Raw genomic sequence first — 14,885 nt, forward strand, 5'->3', positions numbered from 1 at the left:
TAACACCAGGATTCGTTAAAAAGCAACCACATTAAATCTTATTAGGACCAATTAGCCCAGTTAACTTTAACTAGATTGGGCTAAGTCGTGAAGCCGCACTTGGCTGTTAAACTGGTTGAAATGAGCAACAAAATATTAACTAGACGGTGGGATTTGTACGTTATAGTGGATGGTGGGCCTATGAGAATATTTATTATTGTGGTATAAAAAGGAAACCCATGCAGAATTATGTCAAGCGTAATGTCTTTTCTTCCGTATTTTCTTTTATTTTTTACTGTTGGCACAAAACATCTTACAGCCTAATAAATAATTCATTGCATACCTGAGCTATTGTTATACATAATCCTGTATTATTTACAGGATATTTCTTGTTGCTCCACACCTGCTTTCAATGTGTTATAGATCTGAAATTAACAGACTTACTTGGCGCTTTGTTTTGTTTTCATTCTCAGACTAGGTGTGGGCCAGAAGACCTGGTATGTGAATTAAGTCTGGCTCTCTCATTATGCGTATTTACGCACAGAGACTTGCACAAAAAAAAACAAAAAAACAAAAAAAACGTTGATAAGTCTAAATACTACTTCTCTCCTCAAAACTATTCAGATATCAAAATTTGTTTAAATTTGTCCAGTTCAGGTAAAAAAAAAAAAAAAATAGGCTATAGCCTTTATAAATCAGTGACAACAGCTGTGCAGCAAATATAGGCCTACTGTGCTGCAGCCGAAACCAGCAATGTATTTAATATTAAAGGTACTATTGCGAAACATGAATACAGTCAATACGACAAAATAAGACTCAAAATAGTTACTCAAACTGACAGGGAATTAAAACATCTCAATTAAAACACATGAGACCACTAACGTCATTGTGATATCTCATACCAACTGAGACATAATGTTCATTGCAACCAGGATAAATTGATAATCTGAGTGTGGATTTTGCAAAATAAAAACAACATGATAGGCCTACATTTATTTTCTCACTCCGTCTTCAGTGAAAAAGCTCCGTTGTCTCCATTTCTTGTGTCATGTGTTGTTTTGGTGTCACTGCTTTTCTGTGCTGCAGTCAGTAGACTTCGCTTTAGGACATCCGGTCCAAACAAAACCCGCAGTTTGCTCGAAAGACTACAAATGCACTGCAGCTGAAACCTTCTGATTCTCGCTATAGATTGAAAACACTGTTGTTGTTTTTATTATAAACACACACAAAGCTTATAAAACTGCACGTTTTCTAGATGTGTAATTTCTATAATTTCCTATCAGAATCAGAATCGTGTTTATTGCCAGGTGTAAGAGGTATACACGACGAATTTGCTTTGGTTTTGTCGGTGCAAGTAAACAGTATAATAACAAAAGAATAGATAAAAACGTTAGAATAAAATAAGAATACAAAAATTGAAATTCTACCAATATACTATTTGAAAATGGCCACAAAATGTCCAGTGAAGCTGCAGTAATGCAACATGCCAAATACGCAGAGGCTATAAGGTTTTAGGACACTGCCACAAACACGAGGCTATATGTCTCCTCAGCACTTTGGGATTGTATTACTAACAGATCTCTAGCAAACATTTCAAGACTCCTAAAGCAAATAATGATGGCATGTGTAGTTTACCCTGTTTAAAAAACCGTTCGTTGAAATCGTCCACCAAAGCTATGCGGGTGTGTTTGTGTCCTCTGGTTTGATTTGTGATGTCTGTGTGTTCAGTTCAGAATCATTCTCAAAGGCAAGGGCAACATAGGATCTATTTGAATGGTATGTCTTTGTATATCGGTCTGCTATTTTTTATTTGCATGTGCGCAGTGATGTTTCAAGATAGAACATTTATTTTGCATGTGATACACTGAGTATATGAATGAAATAAATGTTCAAAATAACCGATTAAACAGTGTCTTTGTGGTCATTCTCAACATTCCCCACATTTATGAAAAGAAATATAGCTACAGGATGAAAAGCTTGCCTCTTTTGTGATTTTTTTTATATTAATTGAGGACACACGGGCGGATAACGTGGACTTATGAGTGTGGAGAACATCTTAGGCTCGTGAAAACCTTATAAAACTCCTAATATAAACTATAAACTGGCGTGCGCCCCTAAGTAAAAACTTTTATGTAGCAATGAAAAAAAAAAATACATTTTGAAGAATGGGAGTTTTTCCACCCCAAGAAGAAGAAAATCCTGGAATAAAAAGGATTACGGATATTCTTTTCACACTCCATCTTTCTTTAATCCGCACACTGTTCTGCCTCATGTAGGGACACATTAATAATAATAACCACACCTAATGTTGCCCACCTCACAAACCCACACCCAAAAACTGCTTTATGGCACATTCCCACCTAGCCTGCAGGCTATACCTCCGTCCGACTCAGCCCATGCAGCACAAAAAGAAATAGAGTCAAGCACATAAATACAAACTAAACTTTTCAAGGAGCTCTAAATAATAATTACATTTTCAAAAAGAAACGCAGAGAACAGTGTGTACAAATGTGCATGATGTCACAGACTAACATGTGATTTGACAGTACTGCCAGTGACAGAATAGACATTATCATTGCACTTAATGACAGAGTCTGGAACACGATCACACGCAATTGTGTGGTATAGACACCGTATTATGAAACAGATGTGACCGAAACTACTGCTGAAAACAAACTACTTGGATGCTACAGACCCAAAGAATATATAATAAAGCTGACTGGGCTTATAAGACATACATTTGTATATATTGCAATGAGTATTAAGAATAAAATGGCTATTAAAAAAATGAGAAAAGATGTCACGGAGCATGCACATTTCTGCGCACTCTGTTGTTGTTTATCCAAATCTATTTCACTCATGGAAACACCAACGCAACCTTGTTTTCCAAAAAAGAACATATACCTACAAAATTCGTGAATTTCTTTTCTGCAGATTTTTGCAGCCTCCTGTGTCTCTCGTGTAATCTCAGTTTGCAGTGAGGACAGTTTAACATGCAAAATTTGAGGCTTTTAATCATGTCTAGGCTACATGCTGTAGGCCTTGTTTGAATGCATTAAACCTTCAATTATTTCCTGTCACACACACACTTGTACACACACACTGATCGCCAAAACGTACCAAGAGCTGCACACACACACACACACATACATGGCGTTGACTGTGACTGTATTTTAGCACAGGTCTTTACACTTGTCTAAACTACAGCCAGCACTTTTCGCCACTAAATTGTCGTCGAATTGATTGCGAGACCTGGAGGGCTGTTTCTATTCTATTGCGAACAGGTATGGGTGTTGAATGCTGCAGGACAGAAGGCACGCTAAAGGGGTTTTTCCTTATTGTACTAATCAGGAGCCACTGGGGCGACACAACTAATTTGTTCCTGGCAGCCACTTTGAAATATCTTTCCAGTTTGGACGTGAGGAGGTTTCTGCTTTGTGTCCTCTTTCATGCTGCTGTCCACTCCGTGCGCAACTGCAAATTTATGGTGTCGGAATCATGTAAGTTCTTAATTAAAAACCAGAATTGTAACCACCATCAAAGTACAGCAGTATAAGGCCCATTACATTATTGTCACTGAAGAAGACGACCACACCAAATATACGCACACACACCAGCCGCCATATCTGACTGAAAACTTTTTATAAATTACAGTCACACTAAAACTTGGTGCATGGCAAGAATAAATAAATAACACATACAAACAAATGTCAATTCAATTCATGCGTTTTGGAGAGTTGCAGCAATAGCAGGAGTTGTTTTTTTACAGCGTCGAACTGTTTTATGGCCCTATAGAACAGGATAGGTGCTGAGATGTGAGTGGTACACTGTAGTATAAAACCATTCAATAGCCTATAACCTCTTGATTAGTATGTGCAGAGAAAGAAAAAAACAAAACAGGAATACCTCCACATTTTCATCACTATTAAAAACACAATAGCAATTTACCAATTATAAATAGTTTCCTTAAAGCCGCAGCAAAAACAGAAACAAAAAATATTTGGAAATGTTACAAAATAGTATTGAAACAATTAAACATTCTTTTCATATATATAAATATATACTGTATTTTGTATTTTTTCTAGCTTTATATATATATACATATATATATATACATATATATGTATATATATATATATATATACATATATATATATACATATACATATATATATATACATATACATATATATACACATATATATATATACACACATATATATACACATATATACATATATATATACATATACATATATATACACATATATATATACATACACACACAGTATAATTATAAAATATACTATTTTTTACAATTAAACATTTATTATTTACATTTAATTATTTTTTATATTTGGAAATGTTATAAAAATAGTATTCAAACAATTAAACATTTGGCGGATTTCTTTTCGTATATATACTGTGTTTTGTATTTTTTTTCTAGCTTTTTATAATTATACTGTGTATATATATATACACAGTATAATTATAAAATATACTATTTTTTACAATTAAACATTTATTATTTACATTTAATTATTTTTTACAATTAAACATTTTGCTATATATTTCAATATATACTGCGTTTGGTATTTTTTCGAGCTTCATTTTTATTTATTTATTATTATTATTTTTCGAAGCTGTTCATTTTATTGCCAAGATTTTTTTTTTTTTTTCATTTTCAAGTACACGTACGATGTAATTCATTATACTGTAATGCCACAGTATTTTAATTATATAGGTTTAAGGGGCCTATGGGAATAATCTTACAACTTTCAATATACAGTATAATACCAGTTGATAACACACAATCACACACTACAACATACACACTCTTCCATGGACTCAGAAGCAAATATTATTTGTTTATAGCCTAAAGTTATATTCCAAAAATCAAATCAAATTAAGTCTTATTGATAGTTTACAGCAGCAGATCGAAAAAAGATGAGAATCTTGAAAACAATTCCTCAGATTTTTATAGAGCTGAACTAATCAATTTTTCCTTTCTACATTGTAATGGCACCAGGCTCTCCCTCCTGGCTCAACCTCATCTACATAAAACCCCACCGCCATTTTCCTTCACCACAACCACAACCGGGCTGAGACATGGCACAAGGAGCTGCATACCAGCAGAGTGGACTTCTGTCACATCACGAAGAGGATGCTATAGGACTAATAATACTACTCTGATGTCACCGAGGCATCCATCTCAGGAAACGTTTTCAAAGATCCCGTTGAGGAAACAAAAACAGTGGTGTGGAGGCCAGGAGGCTCCTGGCCCCCGTGTGGTTGATAGACAACATTTGCAGAAGCCTCTGCAGCGCGGCTCCTTCTGCGTTAGTGACGTTGGAGAAACCTACAAATTACGCACGTCACCGTCACCGTCCCAGGGCCAAGGTTGGTGGGTGTGGCGAGAGAGAGAGAGAGAGAGGCTCCTATAGCCTTGATCTTTCTTTTGTCAGAACGGCCCCCACATGTCCTTCCTGATATTATTACACTGACATATGCAGATTGAGATTATTCTAACGTTTTTATCTATTCTTTTGTTATTATACTGTTTGACTTGCACCAACAAATCCAAAGCAAATTCTATAGTGTATGCCTCTTACACCTGGCAATAAACACGATTCTGATTCTGATTCTGATTGAGCATGAAGAGAAAATATCTGCCAAGTATATTGGTTAATACTAAAAAGAGAAGTGTGTATCACGTGGATACAACCTGGGAGAGTTTTTCCTTCCTTTCCTTATATATTCAAATAATATAACCCTGACCAAAACCTTATCCAAAACGACCCTAACCATAAGGAGTAAATACAGAACCATGCACTATATTCTGCACTGTAAAATCTCTTTCATCCATGCACATATTATTACACTGACATATGCAGATTGAGATTATTCTAACGTTGTATCTATTCTTTTGTTATTATACTGTTTAACTTGCACCAACAAATCCAAAGCAAATTCCTAGTGTATACCTCTTACACTTGGCAATAAACACGATTCTGATTCTGACTGAGCATGAAGAGAAAATTTCTGCCAGGTATATTTGTTAATTCTAAAAAAAGAGAGGTGTGTATCACGTGGATACAACCTGGGTGAGTTTTTCCTTCCTTTCCTTATATATTCAAATAATATAACCCTGACCAAAAACCTTAATGGTTATCCAAAAGGACCCTGCAGCCATAAGGAATAAATACAGAACCATGCACTATAGTCTGCACTGTAAAATCTCTGAGATGTGAGTGGTACACTGTATTAAAATAATATAACCCTGATCAAAAACCTTAATGGTTATCCAAAAAAGACCCTAACCATAAGAAGTAAATACAGAACCATGCACTATAGTCTACACTGTAAAATCTCTGAGATGTGAGTGGTACACTGTATTAAAATAATATAACCCTGATCAAAAACCTTAATGGTTATCCAAAAAAGACCCTAACCATAAGAAGTAAATACAGAACCATGCACTATAGTCTACACTGTAAAATCTCTGAGATGTGAGTGGTACACTGTATTAGAATAATATAACCCTGACCAAAAACCTTAATGGTTATCCAAAAACGTCCCTAACCATAAGAAGTAAATATAGAACCATGCACTATAGTCTGCACTGTAAAATCTCTGAGATGTGAGTGGTACACTGTAGTATAAAACCATTCAATAGCCTATAACCCCTTGATTAGTATGTGCAGAGGGAAAAAATTGTGTGTATCACGTGGATACAACCTGGGAGAGTTTTTCCTTTCCTTATATATTAAAATAATATAACCCTGACCAAAAACCTTATCCAAAACGACCCTGCAACCATAAGGAGTAAATACAGAACCATGCACTATAGTCTGCACTGTAAAATCTCTTTCATCCATGCACAGCAGCCTGAGCAGCCAGAGAGTCCCATCTCAAAAAAAGTCACAGACACACACACACCCACGCAAAGCAACAAACCGTCATGTTTGCACTTAACAGAACCACCCATTACGAGGACAGCCACACACCAACATGTTTTTTCTTCTTTAGAGAATACAAATATAGGTCTTACAGTTTATACCAACATGTTTTTAAAACTCCTCATGCGTGAAAATGTATACATTTTACAAGGACAATAAAGTGTATTTACTGGGCGTGCTAAAGCTGGCAAAGTTACCTGCTGTAGTTTAATGCGAGGAGGTCAAAGTTGCACTCTGGACACATTCCACATTTTCTGTTCCCACTCACTCTCATTGGCCCATTCAGCCGCTGCGCACATTTCCGGGCTAAAGTGTCTCCTTGATTCCACTTTATTGCGGCGGGTTAAAGGTGAAGGCCTTGACATTATTGAAGTTCAAAGACTACATTTAATTATAAATTGTAGTTAATGCACACGTGCAATCATCATGCACATATGTTGGAGGAACACACGTACGAAATACACTCAGCAAAAAGTTGCACACACACACACACACACATTTGGGTTGGAAAAAAAAAATAACATGCCAATTATGATTTCCTTTCCCCTAGCTATATCTCATTATAACACCTAACACGTGGTTCAATTAGTCAACAATCATTTATTCATAAGTGTTGGAAAAAGGCTGATGTTTGGGGTCAGCTCACACAAATAAGATATTATTTAAAATTGAATGTGCAGCAAAACATTCCACGAGGCCAGATCTTTAACAAGAAATAATTAAAAATTAAACTTACTCAAGAGGAAAAATCTCTCCACTGTGGTAAAAACTGGATTTGCTGAGTTTTTTTTCCAAACATCCAGATTAGAAGAATGGTGGACATACATGGTGGTTGTGCTGCAGAGAGGGGGTTTTGGTGTTTTGACGTTACAGACTACACACAGATCCAGAGTTCAGGTCGAAACCTCTTGGCAAGTTTTGTTCTAACCCCCTTCGGACATCCAGGCTTACTTGTTTACTATTTACTGCGGAAGTGAACGCCATTCCCCCCTCGAACAGACGGTGCAATTAAGAGAAAAAAATAGCCATTTAGTGCCTCTGTCTTTATGGCAGTGTCTAGACTCCAAGAGTGGCGATTCCATTTAGTGGGCACTAAAAAGAGGTTATCATTCCACTCTTCTTTCTATACATTTCTACAATTCTGGCCTCTATATGTTCGTTTTTCTCAAATTTAATCTTTCAGACTAGTGTCACCTTAAAATAGCCAAAAATCAGACAAGTGTATAGGCCCGCAGACACTATTCCTCATTCACAAGCGCCACCAAATCTATACCACATAGCACAAATGTGTGTATCAACATGAACTGGCCATTAACACAAGTGTGCAAAAAAGTGTGCTCGTGTTGGTACAGGCCAACAGTTTTTAGGTTATACACACGTTTATGAGCAGTATATACGCACATTTATGAGTGGTTGCTTATTTGCAAAAAAAATTGCTCTGACTCACCGAGCACAAAAAACAGCAAACTGTCCAGAAATGGATGTGCAGTAATGGTAATTGTGATAATGATGGGCACAAAAAGCACAAAGTCGTGGAGTTTTTTTGCCTATACGTTTCTGTTTATTCCATAGGTATTATATTAATGATACACAGGCCAACAAATCTGTTCCTCCTCTCTTGGAATCCAAATGTTTGAAGCAAATAATTTAACGAGTGTTTGGCGTTAAAGCTGTTAAAAGTTTGTATGGGGCAAGTGTACTGAAAAAATAGCAGCAGGGGTATAAGGGGAAAGGAAATTCAACATATACTTCTATTTACAGTCACGAATGCACATAGCATAGGCTGCTCTGTACATTTGGAGGGGGGATATATACTTTCACAGATTGGACGTCACAGTTCTCAATGGCGAAAAAAAAAAAAATTTAGCCATGGGAGATTTTGCTATAGAAGTTGTCCCTATACTCTGGTCGAGAAATAATTAGATCATGATATACTATATACATAGACCAGAGGGATGTGGGGAAAGAGCTCAAAGTTGTCTGCGCAATAAGGATTCATTGTTACATTTCATATTTTTAACAACAAATATGTCTATATGAACAATAGAATAAAACACAATGGAGAATCGTGATAAATAGAGAGACATATTTAAAGAACAGCATAGGTATAAATGATTATTCTAGGCCTTTTTCTGCTAGAAATTCACCGCCGTCCGTGGGGCAATAAGAAAATGGCGACTTTTTTATCCCATGCAGGCCTATTTATTCCCACTGTCCACTTTTAACATTGCACTGTTGGTGATATGGGCTCCTTTTTAGAAAAACGGTTATGCCCACCACGGTTACAATTCAATGAGATAAAGAGTAGGCCTTAATGTCACTGACCAAAAGAGTGTGACACTTTTCTGCTCACAAGAGGGGGTTTCCAGAGAAGTACTGCAGGCGATCTCTGCTCAGCTTCTTCTCTTTCATTCTTCTATTCTGAAACCAGATTTTAACCTGACGGTCGGTGAGATTTAACATTCTGGAGAGCTGAAGCCTTTTCTCTTTGTTGATGTAAACGTTAAAGAAGAATTCCCTCTCCAGCTCACGAATCTGAAACTTGGAATATGGACACCTCTTCTTCCTTGTGCGAGGAGTACCTGGAAGAAAAAAAATTATAATATTTAAAATAAAAATCAGGGGGAAATAGCAACAACATCATATTAATGAACAATAATATATGCAAAAAGAAGCTTTAATGCTGAGGTGACTATAAGACTAGATGCTGAGAACTCAGCTTCAGTGGCATTACTAATGACAACATTTCAGTCAGCATTCATCAAGTAAAGTGGCTGAGGCTATCAGATAAACCGGCCATAAAGAGTGTTAAATATCCGAATCGCTTGGGAGGAAATAATATCAACTTACAGCCTCTTAAGTACGTGTTTATCTGTTATAAATATACAACAACAAAAGTATTTCACCGCATTATGGTGCGCCACATTCCTCTGGAGCTAAACTAACAATTTACACAATCTTTTGGCAACGAGTTGCAATGCATCGCTCATGTTTGCAATGGCCCTATTGCAGACCTCTGTGGCCCTATAATGTCTTATCAAACAGGTGACTGGGGAAATAGATTTTTTTTTTTTTATTGTTTTCAAAAGGAAGAGGTGGGCTAGACTCAGTTAGCTTGTATCTGCAGCCTGGTTGGGCCAATGCCATGTATACAGGAGGATAAACACTAAATGTGTGCTGCAATATGAGCCTTTTTACACTTTTAAATCAAGTTTTTACTTCATGCTGGTCATGCAAGTTAACAGAAATGCCAGCTTGCATGCAGATTAGTAGTAGAGAGGTGGAATGCAAAAATGGAAATGGATTTTTTTTTCTCAGCGGCCACTGAGGAAATAGCATAAATTGCAAGACATATGCATTCTCCTCCTATATGGGCGATGCAAAACACTAAATCCTCTATTACTGATTAATCTACTATCTGCTTGTAAATGGAGGAACCGGCTGTAATCTGTCAGTAGATAGAATGATATCTATCTAGGTGGATACAGGATATGGATAGATAGAGATAGAGAGGAACGCATTTAACCGTAAAGTGTGTAATACTCTGTGCAGCATGTCTTTTTGCGGGCAAAAACTCAGCAGTGCTAAAAAAAGAAAATTTCACAAGACGCCAAAAGCAATGTTCTGCCCAATTGGTTTTTACACACGACAGCACCCAACGAGGAAAAAATCCCCTTTAAAAAATGCCCAACGCAAGTTCACGATCAAAGTTAACATTTGTCACAATAGCTCTCTCTCTTAAAAAATTTCACAGACTCTCACCATATATACAAGCAGTCTGTGTATAACATCCCCTCTTTTTTTTTTTTTTCAAAGCGCTTTTCCCATCGTAAAAATTCTTCTCGTTGCAAGAAAGAGCTTTGTAGGGTTATAATAAAAATCCTTTGAATGCTTATAAAACTCCACATAAAATCTGACCGACAAAACACTAGGGCTAGTCCCCCTTAACCTTCTTCCCCCACATTTTTATTACAGCTTTTTCTCGGTGTGTATACCTACTCGAGTGGCTGCTGCTCTTGCTGGCTGTGGTGCCGTCCTTGTTGGTGGTTGTAGCTGCAGAGGAAGAAGTGCATGAGCCTGAATTTGTATGTTCCCCCTCATCTTCTGGGTCTTTTTCTCCTGCTCCAGAGGCTATGGGCTGCTGCTGCTGTTGCTGCTGCTGCTGCTGGGAGTCGCTTTCCAGCTTTCCACCCTCGCCCTTTTGTAAACAACTGTCTGACTGATTGTCCGTGCTGCTGCTGCAGTATGCCGTCTCAAAAAAGCGGTCGAAACCTTGCGGGAGGACGCTGTTTTTCCCCACGCCGGCGGAGTAAAAACCTGCTGTGGAGGGGTGGTGGTGGTGATTGGAGCCCGGATGGGTGTGATGGTGATGGTGGTGGCTGTACACGCTCTCGTTCTTCATAAGCATTTCTGTCATGGTGGATGGTGGAAGACAGTCCCTATGCACCAGATCCTCTCCAGAGTAGCACGATGCATAATTGCTCCTGCTGTGGTGCCATTTACTAGCAGCGTCCAAGCCGTATGAAACTTCCCGTACCGGCGGCGGTACTTGGGACAGATTTGTGGAATAAGGGTAGCTGATTTGCCTGGACCCTGGGGCCTGTGGAAGAAACGAGGAGACGGCGGAAAACTCGGGCACGTAGTAGGTGCAGCTGGGGAGGTAGATGTTGGACGCGCAGCCAGTCCTGTCGCCAAACTCGGATGTCCGGTCTTTGCGCGTCTGGGAGCAGAAGTTGCCCAGATTCACCGAGTTAAACATCTTTTTCCTCTCTCTCTCCTTCTCTCCTTCTCTCGTACTATAGATAGATGTTTTGGGATACGAGCTGCAGCAGAAGGGGGAAATTTGGGAAGGCGAGATGACGCGCAATCCGTCTAAGTCGCCCTCGCAAGAGACACGTGATCGAAAGTAGATATTGTCATATATCAATTTGGAAAGAGTTGGATGTGTAGGAGTGGTTGGGTTTTAGGTAAGATCGAGGAGGGTTCAAAGTAACGAATAATTTTCAAAACACACCACAGGCAGCACTAAGTAAAACCAGTAACAGATTCCTGCTCGCTGGCTTATGACAATTAGAGAGATATGTGCTGTGTGCGTTTATGTTTATGGGCTGGCTGCTGGTATAGGCTATGGCTAAACAGCTACAGCTCCTTAAACAGGCACAGCACAAACTGCACACTGCTCTCACTAACATTTCATAGTGTTATGTTACAATGTCAGATTATTATTATTATTATTATTATTAACTTATTATTATTTAAAATTATTACTATTATTAAATGAGAGTTACTATCCATATCACAAACTATTTAACTATACTGGTGATTTTAATATATATTTTTTTATCATAGAATGAGGAATTATTATCACTGACACTGTTAAACACAGTACAACATCTGCATAGACGCTTGTGAATGGAGCCCACATGAGGTATAAAGCAACCCCACGAGTCTAATCATCGTTTCACTATTTACAAAAAAGTTTAACATATCACAATGAATGACTTGTGCTTCACAAATCTCTGAGACATCCCCAGGACATTTTACACTGTAGTGTGTGAATATGCATGAATACATATATATATGTAATTTCCTTTTATTCTTTCATACATGAGTCTGCTGCACACACGATTATTAAACAGCAGTGTGGATGAGTTGGTCTAAAATGATGCAACATATTAATTCGTCATGCATTTTATTCACTGAATGAAAAACATTTCTACACTAGACTGGTGGTGTGCGACTATAACACGGTTAGGCAATGTAGGAGACACAGCATGCATGTTGACTGTGCAAGCTGAAGTAATCGGCACCACTCTCATTATTCCCTTTGACTTTGGATCATGACATGAGTCCATGGAGGACGAACTGCGCAATTCAAGAGCCAAGCTCCTGGAGTCTCTGCAGGAGTAGTAGGCTATACCAGTGAAGCACTGGGACCTTTGCATCTGTAGCTGTGGGAAAATGTGCCCTGATGACATAAACACAAACTGTGAAAAACGTAATTACACCCCATCTAATTGCTGGATTCAGCATTATTCACTTTGGAGTGGTTACTGACACGAGAAAATCACCGCAGTGTGTGTGTGCGCCTCTTACTCTGAGAATATTCAAATTGACATTTTGGGATCTCATTGGACTCACTATTCGATCAAATTAAATGTTTTGGGTTGAAGCTTTTGTCTATTTGTCGTTTTTAAAGTAGTCTTCTTGTAAAATGGTTACTAACACTGGGCCTATTCTGACTGACCAAGCAGTATGAATGTATCCCTCCTAAATTGAATTAGTCCCAGCTGATGCTCCAAGCTGCTGTGATCATTTTATTTTCGACATTTATCTGTGGGTAACTGTTAAAAAAAAGAGAGACATGTCCTCCGGACTTCTTTTTTTTTCTCAATAAAATGTAATAAACGAATGGTTTGTAGAAAAAGATGCGCCTGCGTGTTCTTTCCTGCGTCATTGTAAACTTTTAATTATACTATTGAGGGCAGTCTTCGAATCTTTATAGACTAACTGATACTATCACAAGGTGAAATTAATATGATGGCCCCATTGTTTATGATTATAGGCTACTTCCTAAATGTTGCAATAGGCTTTTGAATTATTATCCAATAGTCCAATAACAATATCGTTCTATTACAATCACTTATAGGACACCTGTGTTGTTTAAAAATAATGGAAAACAAAGTTGGTGTCTGGTGGATTTTCCAGCAGCAACATCGTCAGACATTCAGCATTGGAAATGAGAGTCCATTGCAGGCGTATTTGTGGAAAAAGGTGGCATTGGCATTAGCTTGTTTACTACCTCTACAGACAAAAGGTTGTCTCACATGATGCATCCTGCATCCAAGTACAAAGAAAGCAGACAGCTGTCCAGACACAGCACTTGAATTTGACCACTAAAATCCTCTCTACGTCCACCATAAAAACTCCGAATGGCTGTAGTAACGCTAAATCCCTTTGTTCTATAGAAAACCATAAAACTTGAGAATGAGAGGAATTTGGATTTCAGCAACTAGATATTCTGCAACTTAAAAAAAAAAAACACCAAGTGAGCTGAATTTTCACACCGAACAGCATAACGCGTTTTCTACAACTTGGTTTCGGGTGTCCATTTAAGAAATGTGTCGTTTAGACCACTGATAATAGCTTAATAAATACCTCATATTCTGCTTTTTTGAACATTAACATTTCAGTCAAATTATTCAAAATAAAAGAAATTGTGAATGTAACAAACAACGCAAAGAAATGAAGAATATATGAGTTTATTTGTGCCCTGTGATGAGCAGCTACTGGTGTGATTTTTTGGTAGATGAGCAACCGCAGCTATGGAAATATTTGTACAAACATTTTGGCCCGTAGCCTGCATGGACACATGCTCGACACATGCTGCGGTATTAGTGCTGTGTAGTTGCATAACAATAATCATAATTCGCACATCAAAATGTCATTGCCTATTCTAACACTTTGAAAGATAGTACACTGTGCAATTAAAAAGTATAAAACGCAGGGCTTCAATCTGAAGTTGATTTCCTAAAAAATTAAAAGCCGGCATACTAATTAGCCTATAATAAAGATTCTGAATTATGACATTTAAAATGTATCCACATGTCAACATTAGTTTAATCATAATATCATGTGTAGAATAAAAAAAAAAAAGACTCATAACAATAAATGCAAACTACAAACTTTTCTTTCAGCATGGCAGACAGTCCAAAAACATTTTGTCAAATCATTTCCTCATCATAATCATTTTCATTGATGCGTATTAGCGCGGTATAAATAAGTAATGTGAGCGTATGAATAAGTGATGCACTAATAAAATTCAAAAGTTAAGGCTAGCTAATCCAGACAAACTGAAAAAATGCAAAAGGAGTAGTTTAAAAAGACTGCACAGCACACACAGGAGGAATTAAGGCGTTTTAAACGGAAGGGAAATAATGCTCCTGG

At 37.5% G+C, this 14,885-nt stretch overlaps 1 protein-coding gene across 1 annotated transcript; it reads right to left on the minus strand.

Annotated features, from left to right (window-relative positions):
• Positions 1-8,476: 8,476 nt before the first annotated feature.
• Positions 8,477-11,801, minus strand: hoxc11a (homeobox C11a). Its single transcript, XM_037772978.1, has 2 exons — positions 10,938-11,801; positions 8,477-9,520 (listed from the first exon to the last, which is right to left on the minus strand). Exons 1-2 carry the CDS (start codon positions 11,695-11,697, stop codon positions 9,288-9,290), a joined length of 993 nt encoding a protein of 330 aa, XP_037628906.1. The 5' UTR covers positions 11,698-11,801; the 3' UTR covers positions 8,477-9,287.
• Between the last annotated feature and the right edge of the window lie 3,084 nt (positions 11,802-14,885).

The sequence above is a fragment of the Sebastes umbrosus genome, chromosome 6 (genome assembly GCF_015220745.1).
Source record: "Sebastes umbrosus isolate fSebUmb1 chromosome 6, fSebUmb1.pri, whole genome shotgun sequence".
Classification (NCBI taxonomy): Eukaryota; Metazoa; Chordata; class Actinopteri; order Perciformes; family Sebastidae; genus Sebastes; species Sebastes umbrosus.